Source organism: Pelodiscus sinensis, chromosome 16 (genome assembly GCF_052426305.1).
Source record: "Pelodiscus sinensis isolate ZL-2025 chromosome 16, ASM5242630v1, whole genome shotgun sequence".
NCBI lineage: Eukaryota > Metazoa > Chordata > Testudines > Trionychidae > Pelodiscus > Pelodiscus sinensis.
This window is the reverse complement of record NC_143067.1, coordinates 24,203,974-24,219,631: the sequence shown is the minus strand read 5'-3', so window position 1 is coordinate 24,219,631 and position 15,658 is coordinate 24,203,974. Positions and strand designations below refer to the sequence as shown.

Below are 15,658 nucleotides of genomic sequence, written 5' to 3'. Positions count from 1 at the left end.
GGCAGTATTTACTGGTCAGAGGTGACCATCTCTGATATACCATGCCACTTAACTGTGTACCCCAGTTTTCCCAACTACACAATAAAAAAAATTATCAATATGAGAAGGATTTCTTAAGGTTTAAGCATGTAAAGCCCTACAAGAACTATTTATCTGAGGTATAGTAGAATTTCAGAGTTCTGGACACCAGAGTTTGAAACTGACCAGACAATCACATACCTGATTTGGAACCGGAAGTATGCAATCAGATAGCAGGCACATGCATATACACACACAAGCGAATAATGTGTTGCACCTCAGGACCTGAGCAGTGCTGAACTAGAGAATTTGCTGAACCATGGGAAGTCAATATTGTCTAGCAGCATTACCAAGACTTCCACTGCTTACTGAGCTCTTAAAAGGCAGTTAAAGGCAAATAAGAACTAAATAACAGCACTCCTGAGAGCTAGGAGTGGTAGCTGTAAACAGACTTTATGGAACTTTGGCCACACCTATAATAAGTGGTCAGCTGGCTAACTAAAATCATGCTGGACCACAGATGTTGCTGGACCAAAGAGTGTCAGATTAGAGAGGTTCAATCTGTAGTATGTTAAATATATACTACTAAAAAGAAAGGGAAAGTTTGAACAATATTGAACAAGGTAAGGAGACTGTTTCTGTGCTTGTTTCATTTAAGTTAAGGTGGTTGAAATCAGCATTTTCTTTCTGCATAGTAGAAGTTTCAGAGTCAGGGCTTGACAAATCAGTGAATCTACTCGCCCGTGGCGAGTAGATTTCAGCCAGTCGCCTGGTTTACCGGCGGCACACACATGCGCAATGCGGGTCTTGTGCATTCACAGTGCAGGGCTGGCGAGTAGATTTTGCCGCAGTTTGTCAAGCCTTGTTCATAGTTATATTAATGTTCAGTTGTAAACGTTTGAAAGGGAAACCATAATGTGAGTTCAGAACAACCTTCATTCCCAAGGTGTTCATAACTTGAGGTTTTACTAATTTTCTTATAGGATATGTCTACACTTGCGCCCTACTTCGGACTAAGGATGCAAATGCAGGCATTCGAAATTGCTAATGAAGCAGGGATTTAAATATCCCGCAGTTCACTAGCAAGGTCTCGCCGGTGCACTAGTTCAAATCACAGCTGATTTGAAAGTGAAAGTGTGCACCGGGACGCGTTAGTTCGAACCAAGGGGTTTGGTTTGAACTAACATTACTCCTCATTTTTGACCCAAGGGGTTTGGTTCAAACTAACGCATCCTGGCACGCACTTTCACTTTCGAATCAGCTGTGATTCAAACTAGTGTGCCGGCGAGATCTTGCTAATGAAGCACGAGATATTTAAATCCCCACTTCATTAGCAATTTCAAATGCCTGCATTTGCATCCCTAGTCTGAACTAGGGTGCAAAAGTAGACATACCCATAGGGAATAGACAGAATTTCCTATACATGGGTTAACAGATTGGTATTAGGGGATGATTAAGGAATGTATTGTCTTAGGCCTGTGGCATCCAACCAGTTCTGAAGCAATAGCCTCTATAGTGGCTACAGCTATAGGGAACTGGCCAAATAGCCACATTGTTCAAGCCAACTAGCCACACACAACCAGCCAAATAGCCATATGTGGCTAGCATGTTGCACGTCACAGTCTTAGGCTTTAAAGTGCAGCCTGGGCCATAACTCATTTTAAGGAAAAAACCCCAGGTTGGTATTTGTTCATTAGACTACATCTACACTGCAAGGTTTTTGTGCAAACCAGCTGTGTTTGTGCAAAAACCCGTGGAGCATCCACACCTCAAATGTGCTTTTACGGAAGTAAATCGACAGTTAAACGGCAGAAGAGGGCTTTTTCCGGTGTAGGTAAGCCTACTTCTACGAGGCATAACTCCCTTCTGCACTACAGCTATTGCGCAAAAAGGCAAGTGTGGATTCTCCAGAGGGGTTTCCAAGTAACCCCTATGGGAAAAAGCACAGATGCTCAGATGGCCATTCTGCGAATTGCCATCAGAGCTTTCTTGCACAAGAGTGTCCATGCAGTGTGGACGCTCTCTTGCACAAAAGCACATCGCTTTTGTGATGTGCTTTGAGGTGTGGATGTGCTCTTGCACAAGAAGTTTTTGTGCAAAAGCTCTTGCGCAAAAGGCTTCTTGCACAAGAAGCATGTGGTATAGATGTAGCCACAGGGTATGTCTACACTACACTACAGAGTTTTTTTCAGAAAAACGGCCGTTTTTCAAAAAACCCTTCAATTACGTCCACATTGCAGTTGTGTTCTTCTGAAACAAAATCAAAAGGCCAGAGGGGTTTTTCTGACATTTGTAATCCTCATTCTACGAGGAAGTAGACTTTTTCCGAAAGAGCTCTTTCAGGAAAAGGCATGTGTGGATGGGGAAGAGCGAGTTCTTTTGAAGATGAGGGAAAAGGAAAAAGCACAAAGTGCCCTGGTGGCTACTCTGTCCATAGTAATCACAGCTGAAATGCGAGATAGCGTCCATTCAGTGTGGATGCTATCTTTTGAAAAAGCAGATAGCTTTTCAATGTGCTTTTGCAGTGTGGACACTCTTTCAGAAGAAGTTTTCTGGAAGATCTCTTCTGGAAAAGCTTCTTCTGAAAGAAGCCTGCAATCTAAACATAGCCCTACATTTCCTACAGGCTTTTGGATGGGGTAGCCAATTGGATTATATTTTTATTAGTTATTTGTTAATGGGTAAACTGACTATACTTTAATACTTATTGGCTATAAAATGTGTGTTTGAAGTATGTTGTGTTGAGACACCCAGTTAATGTCAAAACTTCTAGTGTTTTCATAAATAAATTCCACAGTAAAATGACTTAGAATAGGTTTACATTTTCCTTCAACCTGGCGGTGTCTGAACATTAAGGATTTCTTCTTTCTTCTTGCCCTCACATCCTCCTCAAGGACTCTGCTCTATACCCTGTCTCCTGCACTGGCAGAAGAGTGGAAACAATGACTTCATATTCTATATGTCTATATATCATTGCTTATGCTAGGATACTCCTTCCAAAAGAGCAGTTATATAATTGCCTAGTTTTGTTTTCAGTTTCTCTCTCCATCATACTCTTTCTAGTAGTGAATTCCTATGAAACATAATCAGAGGTAACTGGTTTCATCATTATCTCTTGTGAAAGTAACTCTTTTGTAGTTTTATAGTATTCTGGTAAAATCCATGTAATAATTAATCCCTTTCATAGTTAAAACTGATTCCTGAAAATATTAAAAGATCTTAAGAATTAATTGAAAGCTGTTAATAAATTGCCTGAAAACAGTGTAACCTCTCGCACTTGAATATAGACGAAAATACAAAACACTGTTTCACTAGATGCTATAATCCAACTTAATTTGCTGAATTTTTCCATTTGGTCTGGTGAGCTTTTTTTTGACTGACATATACATGCAGCAGGTGTTCAGAGGAGAGTGGTCCTCATGGTACTATTGTTTAAAGACAAATGTAGGGTCATAGTTAGAGCAGGGATATGAATCAAGATATCTGGGTACTGTGCCCAATTTTTCCACTGACTTGTAATATCCTGGAGCAATTCACTTAATTTCCCCATACTTCAAATTCCCTGTCCTTTTCAGAAGAGGAATAGTGACGCTTATGTTTCGAGATCCCTTGGGCTGCTGTTTAAAATACATTGCTTTTGGCACCTGCAGCAGCAAAACAGTGAGGCAGGCAAGATTCAGTTATTTAACAATATTAATTAGTTCTACATGTCTAGTCAAACACCTGCCCCCTGGCCAACCCCTAAATTCACAGATAAGTAAATATTTTATTATAATTTTGATATGGAAGAGTAATCTCACTGGGGGGGAGAGAGAAGAGCAACTGGAGCTGCTGTTCCCTTCTGGGAGAGAGAGGCAACCCTGTAAGCAATGTGAGCCTGGGGCCTACTACTCTAAAATGAAGAGTGAAAGAATTTGATAGCAGAACATTTCAGAGGGACAGTATTTTCTTAAAATAGGAGTAGTGTCCTGAGCTGTTGCTTGCTTTTCAGGATCAGAGGCGAAGCCAAAGGGCACCATGGCTTGGGTAATGCTGCTGCTGGTATGTCTGCAGTCTAATGTTGGAGGAGGTGAGGGAAATGAGCCTTTGGGCACCTGTGGATGTATACATATATACAGGGCTCGACAATCTTAATCTCGGAAGAGCCAGGTTCTGGCGATCTGCGCATGCGCAGAATGCCGGACAGCGCCTGCATATATAGGTTTGCTAGGGGAAGTTTCAACTAGGGAGGTTTGAAATAGTTTATTTCAATAATCTTGTAACCGCTAAAATTCTTAGCGGTTACACGATTACTTAGTGCTGTCCCCTCCCGGGAGGCAGGCTGGCATCCAGTATGCTCCCAGCCCCATTCCCGGGGAGACTACTGCCACCTCTGTTACAAAGGCAGAAGTGCAGGGTGGCAGCAGCCCCTGTCTTCAGGGGGCCTGAGCTCCCCGTGGACAGAGACTGCTCCAGCATTGTGGGGAGCTCAGGCACCCTTTGGACATGGGTTGCTGCCGTCTTCCGCCCCTGCCTCTGTAACAGTCAGCAGCATGGGGTGGCAGGCAGGAGCTGGAAACTACCTCCTGCCTGCTGGCTCCCTGTGTGGACCAGCTCCTGCCTGCCACCCCACTGAAGGCAGCAGCATGGGGTGGCAGGCATCTCCCTTGTGTGCTCTTCATTTAAAATTTTGACCAGTAGGTTGGGACTGAGCCAGCCTGTCAATCTGAGTTTTAAATGCAGAACATGCAGTGGAGGGGTGAGTTGTGATTAACTGGAATTGTTAACTGATAAGCAATCACTTACCGTATTTTCCGGCGTATAAGATGACTTTTGATGTTAAAAAACATCCCCCAAAAATCGGGGGTCGTCTTATACGCCGGGTATACAGCTTTGCGGCTTTGCAAAGCCTCGGGGGAAGCCAGCGGCGGGGCAGCCCAGGCGCGCCGGGGCTGTCCCGCTGCCGGGGCGTCCTGAGAGGCTTTGCTCCTGGTGTCCCTGGTCTGCTGGAGACGGTCCCCAGCAGACCAGAGGCACCGGGAGCAAAGCCGAAGCGGCGGCGGGGTGCCGCGCTTCTGAGGCTTTGCTCTGGCAAAGCCTCAGAGGCGCGGGACCCTGCCGCTGCTGCAGCTTTGCTCCCGGTGCCTCTGGTCTGCTGGGGACCGTCTCCAGCAGACCAGGGACACCGGGAGCAAAGCCAGGGAGGAAGAGGGGCACTGGGGTATAAGACAAAATCCTATCTTTTAACTAAAAAATTAGGGGGTCGTCTTATACGCCCAGTCGCCTTATACGCCGGAAAATAAGGTACTGGTTAACCTGTTAATGGCTACTTGGTTGACATCCATAGTTTCAACAGTATTTAAAGACTCTTAGATGTTAAGGTGAGAAGGGACTATCATGATCATCTATTTTGAGAGGAAGAGAGAGAAAATATAAAGGAAGAGGTATAAGTACATATTGGATCAGACCAACTGTCCATCAAGCCCAGTATCCTGTCTGCTGACAGTGACCAATACCAGATGGAGGGAACACAACAAGCTCACATGATCCTTCTCCTGTCACCCATAACCAGACAAAAAGAAGCTAGGGACACCATTCTTATCCATCCTCGCTAATAGCCATTAATGGACCTAACCTCCATGGATCTATCTAGCTCTTTTTTGAACCCTGTTAAAGTCCGATCCTTCACCACATCCTCTGGCAAGGAGTTCCTGAGATTGACTGTGAGCTAAGTGAAGAAAAACTTCCTTTTGTTTGTTTTAAACCTGCTACCCACTAGGTTAATTTGGTAACCTGTAGTTCTTATATTGTGGTAATAAATAAATAACTTCCTTAATTCACTTTTTCCACACTAGTCATAATTGTATAGACCTCTATCATAGCCCCCTTTTGTCTTCTCTTTCCTAAGATGAAAAGTCCAAGTGTCTTTAATCTCTCTTCATATGGGACCCATTCCAAACCCCTCATCATTTTTGTTGCTCTTTTCTGAACCTTTTCCAATGTAGAATAGGCATGTTAATGGTTACCGAGAACAACTCTGCGGGCAGAAGTGCTCCAGCCCTGTGAGGCTGCTGGTACAGGCTGGGAGACAGCAGCCTTGCATGGGGCTGGAAGTGGCATCACGTGGAGAGGACTCCCCCAGCTGCCTCTTTCAGCCCGGCATGTGGCTGCCAACACCCAGCCTGGGGTCAGAAGCAGTCTGGCTGGAGCAGCCCCTGCCTGCAGCATGGAGGCCCCAATGCCCGCTCCCATTTAATCAGTTAATTGGTTAAACCTAACATTTAACCAGTTAACTAATTAAATGGGATTTTATATCCCTAATGTAGAACAAAGTTACTATAGTTAGAGAAAGTGGGGGCACTACATTCAAAACAATGATGCAAAGTTATGTTGTCCATAACAGAAAACAAAGTGAAATACAGGCAGTCCCCGGGTTACGTACAAGATAGGGACTGTAGGTTTGTTCTTAAGTTGAATCTGTATGTAAGTCGGAACTGGCGTCCAGATTCAGCCGCTGCTGAAACTGATTAGTTTCAACAGCGGCTGAATCTGGACGCCAGTTCTGACTTGCATACAGATTCAACTTAAGAACCCTAGGCATCCTCAAGTCAGCTGCTGCTGAAACTGATCAGTGGCTGATTCCAGGAAGCCCGGAGTAGGGGCTTCCTGTAGTCAGCCACTGGTCAGTTTCAGCAGCGGCTGACTTGGGGACGCCTGGGGCAGAGCAGCTGGGGTGCTGCTGGGTTGGTCCAGTAGCGCCGCTCCTCGGCGCTACTGGACCAACCCAGAGGCACCCAACCTGCTCTGCCCCAGGCGTCCTGATTCAGCCGCTGCTGAAACTGACCAGCAGTGGCTGAATCAGGACGCCTGGGGCAGAGCAGCTGGGGTGCTGCCGGGTTAGTCCAGTAGCGCCCAGAGCGGTGCTACGGGACCAACCGGCAGCGCCCCAGCTGCTGTACCACAGGCGTCCAGAGCAAAGCCGCGGAGCACGGGGGCAGTGGGACAGCCCAGACGCATCTGGGCTGTCCGCTGCCCACGTGCTCCGCCGCTTTGCTTCCTCTCCCTGGTCTGCTGGAGACCAGGGAGACGGGCCCTGTTTGTAACTGCGGATCCGACATAAGTCGGATCCGTGTAACTCGGGGACTGCCTGTAAACCCAGGAAATGGAAAGAAGCTATAAGAAAAACACAAGAGACAAAACAAATGAAATTCAATAAGGACAAATGCAATGAACTACACTTGTGAAGGAACAACCAGTTGCACACATACAAAAATGGGAAATAGCTATGTAAGAAGGAGTACTATGAAAAGGAACCTAGGGGTCATAGTGGTCCGCAAGCTAAATATGAGTCAACAGCGTGACCGTGTTGTGGGATAGGGGAAGGAAACATTTTGGAATATATTAGCTGGAGTATTGCAAGGAGGAGATGAAAAGTAATTCTTCCACTCTACTTCATGCTGATTAGGCCTCAGCTGGAGTATTATGTCCATTTCTTGGTGCCACATTTCAGAAAAGATGGGGGCAAATTGGAGGAGGTCCAGAGAAGAGCAACAAAACTTACCTAAAGGTTTAGATAACATGGCCTATGAGGGAAGATAGGAAAAAGTGGGTTTGTTTAGTCTGAAAAGGAGGCGACCAAAGGGACAGACCAGCTTTTAAGTACCTAAATGGTGTTAATAGGAAAAGGAGAGAACATTATTCTCCTTAACCTCTGATGATAGGACAAGAGGCAATGGGCTGAAATTGCAGCAAGGGAGGTTTAAGTTGGATAATAGGAAAAACTATCCTAACTATCAGGATCCAGGTTAAGTACTGGAAAAAATTGCCTAGTGAAGTTGTGGAATCTCCATCATTGAAAATTTTTCAGAGCAAGTTAGTCAGGGATGGTCACGATGGTGCTTTACCCTACCAAGAGTGCAGGGGACGAGGCTTTGAGGTTCCTTTCAGTTATATAAATCTGTGAAATCTAGTTAATTAAAAAAGATTGTTAATGCTACAGCAAAGTATAGTACACACACCTTGTACAGATCATTGTTCTTAAATTACATGGCCATAACTTTGGGGTTTGTGACATCTCTGGCATTCTTCACTTAGGATTAGTTCTACTAATAGGTGTTCAGAGAAACTTTCAAGTTTTATTTCTTCATCTTCCAGATACTGTACAAATATTAATATCAGTAAAGTATTGATTGACATGGGAAGTCATGAAAACATGTTTTCTCCTCCCTTCTGTTATGGAACTTTGACATAGCAGCTGAAACACTTTTCGTGATAGTGGAAATGTAATTGTTTATGTAATGCACTTTAACTCTGTAACTAAGTGCTTAACTGCTGTGATAATGACTTGCACAGTGCCTATTAACAAAAGATATAGCTATACTTACTATTTTTAAACTGTACAAAATGTGCATCTAAAATCGCAAACAGTTAAAAGCAAGATTGCTATTTCATAACTAAAGTACAAAAATTCCTACTGCAGATTGAGGTGCACTGTAATTGGTAAAGCCATTCAGCAGTTCTCTTGCAGTTGTTTGCAAGTTTCTTTCTCTCTGGGGTTTCTTTTGGGTGAATTTAATATTGGCAAAAGATGATGGATTTAGAACTTGGGAGAATAAAAAAATACAACACAGGAAGTGGCAATGTGAGGTCCCATGTGCTGCCACATCAAATGTAACAACTCTGGCATTGGATGGTCCAGCTTGAAAGTTGTGTCTATGGTTCATTTAGTATCTCTATTAAAAGATCACCAGAAAGATAGTTAGGAAAGTTACCATATTGTCTAACAACTGATATTAGATTAATAATTCATTTTGTAGTTGATTGGCCATAATCTTATGGTAACAGCACCCCTGGGGCATCACTGATGGAGGTGAAAGTGTGTATTCCATTACCAGTGCCCACTATTCTTTAATGTTTATTTAGGGGATTAATAGAACCCATTTAAAGGGCAAGTGCTCCGATACAACTTTCAGTGTATTGATTTTCAGTATTTTACTCCTGTTATAGGACTCCTAGAATTCTTTCCTTTCATTCAAATCTGTAGTCAGTATGCTGAATCCTGATCTGCATCACCCCCGCTAGTCTGGTCAAGTGTGGTCTTAAGCATACTCAGTTTATAGTGGATGAAATGTATGGTAGTTTTAGGAGGATAAATGGGTCCTTTGAGATCCACAAACTCATTTCCCTTTTCAACCAATTCAGATTTTAAACCTATGTTTAAATATGCCATTGCCGATTGGAGTATTACATTTTAATCTTCTAGCCCCCAGAAAATATTAAGTAAGTGTGAATATTTATTTTGTTTTATCATGAAGATTTTGATGATTCCAAGGAATTTAGGAATGGAAAAGGATAAAAGGCAGACTTACTCTATAGTAAATGTTGCACGCTATAGACTAATTTCTAAGGGGTGGCTGTGTTAGTTTGTAACTTTAAAGATTAGTTGTTGTTTAACTGTAGACTAAGAATCTCTAACTGGCTTATGCCCCTCGCTGTCTTTTTCCATGCAGTTGGCTTGTTCTCAAAACTATTGGGAAATACCAAAAGTTATCCATAGAGTATGAGTATTAGCACTTATTTAAGTATGATTGAAATACCGTCATGGAAGTGTTCTGATGAGATTTTAGACTAAAGAAAACAATGAGTATTTGAATACATTCTGACTAGCCAAGGAAGCACAAAACATTTGAGACTGACATTATGAAATTATGTTGGAGACCAAAAACTAACATCCTTAAATTGAAGAGTTTGGTATGTTCCTGAGCCTATTGCCATAGGGCTTAGACAAAATTCTGCCCTGACTTTATATCTTGTGTATCAAAGGTAGTAGGGTGGCATGGATTGTAATGTCAAAATTTGACCTTGACACGCCATAGACTTGCAGCTTCAGATATTCTGGATGCCAAAAACCATTAAAATGCTCATATATTAAATTTATAGAAGATAAAATTGATCCGTTTAATTGTACAGAATTACAAAGTGACTGTAATATGCAGATTGGTGTTGAAAGATGTGATCCATTTCCCTTGCGCCCGTTCTTTCTTCTCCCCAGCTATTAAAGCAGGACTCCAAAATGTGTTTCCGTACATTCTTTAAAAAAATCAAGTTAAAGTGCAAGGTTTTGCTCATGATGAGCAAATGTTTTTTGCAGCTTAATGTGAAATTTCACAGCATTGAGCAAGCTGGCTCTGTAAATGTCTCTTTGTGTAGCTTTCAGTGCACTGAGATAGAGAAGGGCTGCACACTTGGTGCCTTGAGAGAGTCTGCCAGAATGTTTAAATGTCAATTGACACAAAAATAAAAAAGGGATTGTTGGAAATCTGAGGACAGGAATAAAATCTTCAGGAAGGACTGCATTTTTGTATTTGACCTGTAGACCATTAAAGGGATAACTTAATTGGAAGCATTTGTATTATCTTGCTGAGGATCTGTTTTGCCGAGTTAAAACTTGGGCTATATGAAGCTTTGTGGGTTTTATATATTTTTTTTCTGTTTATATTTGGGGCTCTGAAATTTAAAAAACACTTTATTTTGCTTTGGCACAAGTTTGTTTGCATTCTGTTTCACTTAAGATGTAAATACCTTTTAAAAATACTAAATTAAATATACAAAACTCAAAGGGAAGGAATAATTTATCTTCCTATGTTCATCTATAAAGGGACTTTTTTTCCTTGACAAGTTTACTCTGCTGTAGGAGCACATTCTAGCGCTATTTCTACATTTAAAAATGTGAATAAACGTATATAATCAGAGCAAATGGCTTCACTTATTTAGAATGGAACTGTTTGCAAAATTAAAAAAAAAATACATTCAAAGAAATGGAAATAGTTCTAGTATTAGGGATGTTAGATATTGTGTAATTGAATAGTCGAGTAACCACATGAAATCTTATCCATTACTTGATTATTCTATAGTCCCCAAGAACAGGGTCAGCAGCCAGTTTACTCTCAGGGAGCCCCCTGCCACCTTGCACTGCTGCTTCTGATATAGAGGCAGCATCCCCTGTCTGCGAGAGGTCCCAACTCCCCACAAACAGAGGCTGCTGAGGGTGGGGAGGGAGACTGTTGTGAAGCAATCTCTGTCCCCAGTGAGCCTGGCCTGCCACAGACAGAGGCTGGTCCGGCGGCAGCATCAGCAGCCCCTGTCTATGTTGGGTGGGGGAGCTTCCCGTGGACATAAGCTGCTCTGATTGGGGAGGGGAAGGGGAAGGAGAGATGCAAGTAGTCAAGAAGATTAACTGTGGAATTACACCAGGAATGAATATGGCTATTTAGTTCTAATATATAAATCGGTTTCTCCTGCCCTCACCATTATTTATTTTCTTAGATTTTGTCCTGTAGAACCAAATACTTTGTTTTTTCATACCTTTGCTGCTTCATGCTGTTACAAATATAAATCCCTCAGAAAGGGAAAATGAGATGGGAATGAACTCTTATTTAGACATGCATTTGAACTATCCAAGGGACTACAGAAGATACTGAGTCAAGGAATTCAACCCAGAGCCAGGCAGAAGTCAGTGGAAGAGTAACAAAATCAGTCAAATTTTAAGTTCCAATAGAGAAGTTCTCTTTTTTTTTTGTTTGTTGTTTTGTTTTGTTTTTTTTTGCTTAATAGTGAGTGTGCCTGCTGCACTTGACTTTTGCCATTAGATGTTTTTGCATGAGAAACTGATTCAATCATAGCTGGGTGTGGATGGGCTGAACTTGTAAGAAAAGGATGGGGAAACACTAAAACAGGTATGCCCTCAGTATCTACTTCAGAAAAGATGATGACTGACTAATGATTACATGTGTCTCATTCTAGAATTTATTGACTTTGTGATATTAAATATGTGAAGACTGTTTCTTGTATGGTCTAAAAGTGTGCTGGGTACTTTTGAGCCATATCTACCTTGAAGAGCAATCTTGATAGAGGGCATACAAACATGGTGAGGGGGAAAGGTAACGGAAAGTAGTCTAAACCAGCTGTGAAGTTTTCACAAGTCTTGTTAGTTCTATGATTTTCTAGCTTTTTTTTAATTTAAACTAAGATGGGGGAGGAGAATTTAATTCTTGCAGTATGTTCAAGCATGAGGTCTATACAGTTGTGTGGAAGACTTTGGGGTTTTTTTTGCTTCCTCAGAAATTGTCATGTTGAGATGCTACTTTTTTTTTCTTGGATAAAAGGTGTATTTTCTCCTTTTTGTGGTACTTTAACTTGTACTGTAATAAACATTAACTTTTGGAGTTTGGTCTATTCATTTTACACAGAAGTCTACAAAGAGAGAAGAGCTCAGTGTGTGAACTGAAGTTATTTCAAGGAAATCTTCTATCCCTTTCATTGCATGTATTATATGCTACCCACTGACATTAAAGTAAAGCTGGAAAGAAATACAAAAGTGAAGAAAACAAGAAGTTTGGAATTGGATTTGGGGGATCTGGACTTGGAAATGCCTCAAGTAAGCTTAGTGTTTGTTTATAGTTTACTTCCCTGAACATATACACTTTACTTCATTTTTAAAAGTAAAGTTAATTTACAAGGTTATTTTCATCTAACAAGGGAACCTTGAGAAGAGGAGTATAAATTATAACAAATGAGATACTTTTCCCAATCTGCTTGAGTTAAAGCCAAGAGGCTGCGTAAAGTCAAAATTGTCCCCCTTCTGGGGTTGTATTTTGATTAATAATAAAGTAAACCTCAATGAACAAACAAAACTAAAGCTCAAGTCTTCTCCTCCAGTTTGACTGCTTTTAGAGTTGCTAAGTCTTGGCTCCTTCACCCATACCCTAGGTACTTTTTCTAAAGAATCACTTTTATTTTTCTTGTATGTGAACATACAAACCACCTTCATAGATAATAAAACACACTTACCGTTTTCTGGCAAGATTGTCACCTATTGGATTTTTAGGGAAACACCACCAAATTCTGATTTGTTAGTGTCATAATTAAGAAGTCTCTTGCCCAGTTCATTTCAAATTTTATAGAAGAAATTTTGACTTTTACCAGTCTGAGTCCAGTGTGATCTTTTTGTGGATTTTAGAGGAAGAGCAAAAATCAGGCTCACAACATTTGCAACCTAACTGTCATTGCTTCATTACATTGTTTCAGATTCTTTATTTTTAAACTAGCTGTTGAAGTTGACAGAGTATTATCCTGCCCAATGCTCGTGTGCACATATGTGATATAATTGATCAAGCTCTCTGACTTGTATCTCACTGTGACCTTCTCTTGAATATTATCCTGCTGTAGTACATACTTATCCTTGCTGCAAAAATTAGCATAGAAATGCTGGGACCCTTGTAAGGGCCGAACAGTGCTGTGGTTGGTCATGAGGTCTCTGTCATAAAACAGGATTCAGCAAAGTTGTATTTCTGCTGAGGGTAGGGTAGGTGTCTGGATCAGCTTTTTATTACTGCAGTGATTCACATACAAGCCAACTTTAGGTGAGATTGACTTTCACTAATGAAATGCTGTTTCCTCCCCAACCCTTCAAGACTAATGAGTGTGATGACAGGGAGGAAACAGTAAACTGGGAGTGAAAAATAAGGAACTAGGACAAAAAGCCCTTAGCCACTTTCTGTTTCTCTAGTTAGTAATCATAACCTAATTTCAAAATGTTTCTACACAAAGTTCCACCTATTCCCCCAGAAAAGATGCACATTTACAAATGAATTGCACAAATTTGGTAAAATCATCAATCTCTACTCAGGAGTGAAATAATTTAGATGTATTTTTAAAAGATTCCTGGATTGAAATAATGAGTGAGGGAAGGCAAGATTGAGACCCACCAGTGAAGCAGTGGATGAAAAACTTCAATAGTGCCCATTGACAAGAGTATTAACTAGAGTCAGCAGAATCAACACTTCTACAAGTGCTAAAATATTACTAAGATCCCCAAACTACTGAGAATTTCAAATCAACAGCAAAAAGGAATAAATGAGCAACTGTCTAGTAGCTACATGGTAAAAACAAATTTTAGTGTCTTGTGGGGGGGGGGGGGGAAAGAATTGTATATATTTAACTGGCTGTTTGCTAATTCATTTACCTAAAAGTCTTTCAGATGTAAGTCTAGAACAAGTTCAAAGCCTATTAGAGCTAAATGACAAGCGCTGGGAAAATCTTATTTGTAACTTTTTTTATTTAAAAAATTACTAAGTGATCTCTTTATTCCATTGAAGTAAAGGAGTGTAAGGGTATGCATCTGATATTACATCTGTATTTATATAGTGTTTGTGGCTTTCTTAATGAAGTAAAACAATTTTGTTGTAGCCTAGCGTGAGTGGAATGGACCCTCCTTTTGGGGATGCCTTTCGGAGCCATACGTTTTCAGAACAGACATTGATGAGCACAGATCTCTTGGCGAATAGTTCAGATCCGGACTTCATGTATGAACTGGTAAGGTACCTTTGGTGGGTTGCACCTTCCTTTTTTCCTGTAAATGAGGGGCTGGTCTATAAGGAGCTATTCAGTGAAAGTCAGCTGTCTGACTTTTCACTTCTGCTTATTATTGGCTTAGTCCCCAACCACCAGGCCATCACTTAGGATTTTAACTTACAGGAGGTTAAGAGAGCCATCAGAAGAGGCTCTGGTATGCCTTATGTTCAGTAGCCTCAGATGGAGCAGAGAGGTAAATCTCTACTGGGGAATGTTATCTGCAGTCTCAAACAGTATAATCTTGCCTAGAAAAAACATTACATTCCCCCTCATTGAGGATGTTACACATGAACGGAACAAAATATAAACTTGTTTATGTTAAATTACTATTTTTTCCAGTGTTGGAGACCCATGAATTAGGACAGTAGATTGCTCATATTTATTGTTTGGCCAGAACAAGGTTTTTCAGGATTTGGATGTACATAGAGCATTTGTAATGGTACATAGAGCCCTTCTTTTCTTGATCGCTTGTATAAATGTGTCTCAACACCTAGCCTACTCCTACACGCTACCTCCCACCACCACCGAAGCCTAAAAGTAGTTTCCACTCTGATGGCTCTTTTATATGTGAAATGAATTGTTGGTCTTAGTCCAGTTCCCAATGGTCAGGTGTGCACAAAATACAAAAACCCATAACACAATTGGCTGGTACTCTTGTTGGCAATCCCAGAAAAGGGATTTATGAAAAAGCATGCTCACCTCTTTTCCATAAAACAGTGGTTCTCAAACTCTTTGGCCCACAGCCCACCCTACTCAACGTAGACCTTTCCGTAGAACACCAGCCAACCATCCATGATGACAAAATGGGTGTAGATGGGGGTGTGCGGTCTGGCCAGGAGGCTGGGCTGTAAGGTGAGGATCTGGCCAGGAGGTTGACCTGGCCAGAAGTAGGCTTGGGTGGTGGTGGGAGGTAGTGTGTAGGAGTGGGCTAGGTGTGCAGGGACTGGACATGAGGGATGGGGGTGTTTACCTGTGTCCACGCACCCCGTGGCTCCAAGGCACTGCCCCCCTGCTACTCCCATTGGTCATGATTCTGGCCAATGGGAGCAGCAGGGAAAGCCTTCAGGTGAGTGGCTTCCTGCATTGCTGTTCCCCCAGATGGGAGGAGAGGGGGACTGTAGTGCACAGAGCCGCTTCCTTCCCCCACAAGCCGGATCTGACCTATGAGGCTTGGGCCTTCCCCTGCAATAGGAAGCCAGTGCTAGCATTCCAAATTTGAGGGTGGGGGACCCAGGGCTGGAGCTCTAGC

The 15,658-nt window shown here is 41.9% G+C and overlaps 1 protein-coding gene across 2 annotated transcripts in view; it reads left to right on the top strand.

Annotated features, from left to right (window-relative positions):
• Positions 1 to 15,658, top strand: part of CREBRF (CREB3 regulatory factor) — a 36,302-nt gene that overhangs the window by 5,445 nt on the left and 15,199 nt on the right. For both annotated transcript variants that reach the window (XM_006138136.5, XM_075900265.2), the window contains exons 2-3: positions 12,246 to 12,433; positions 14,245 to 14,370. In XM_006138136.5, coding sequence (XP_006138198.1) covers positions 12,320 to 12,433; positions 14,245 to 14,370 — 240 coding nt within the window. In that variant the 5' untranslated portion in view covers positions 12,246 to 12,319. The remainder of the gene's footprint in view (positions 1 to 12,245; positions 12,434 to 14,244; positions 14,371 to 15,658) is intronic.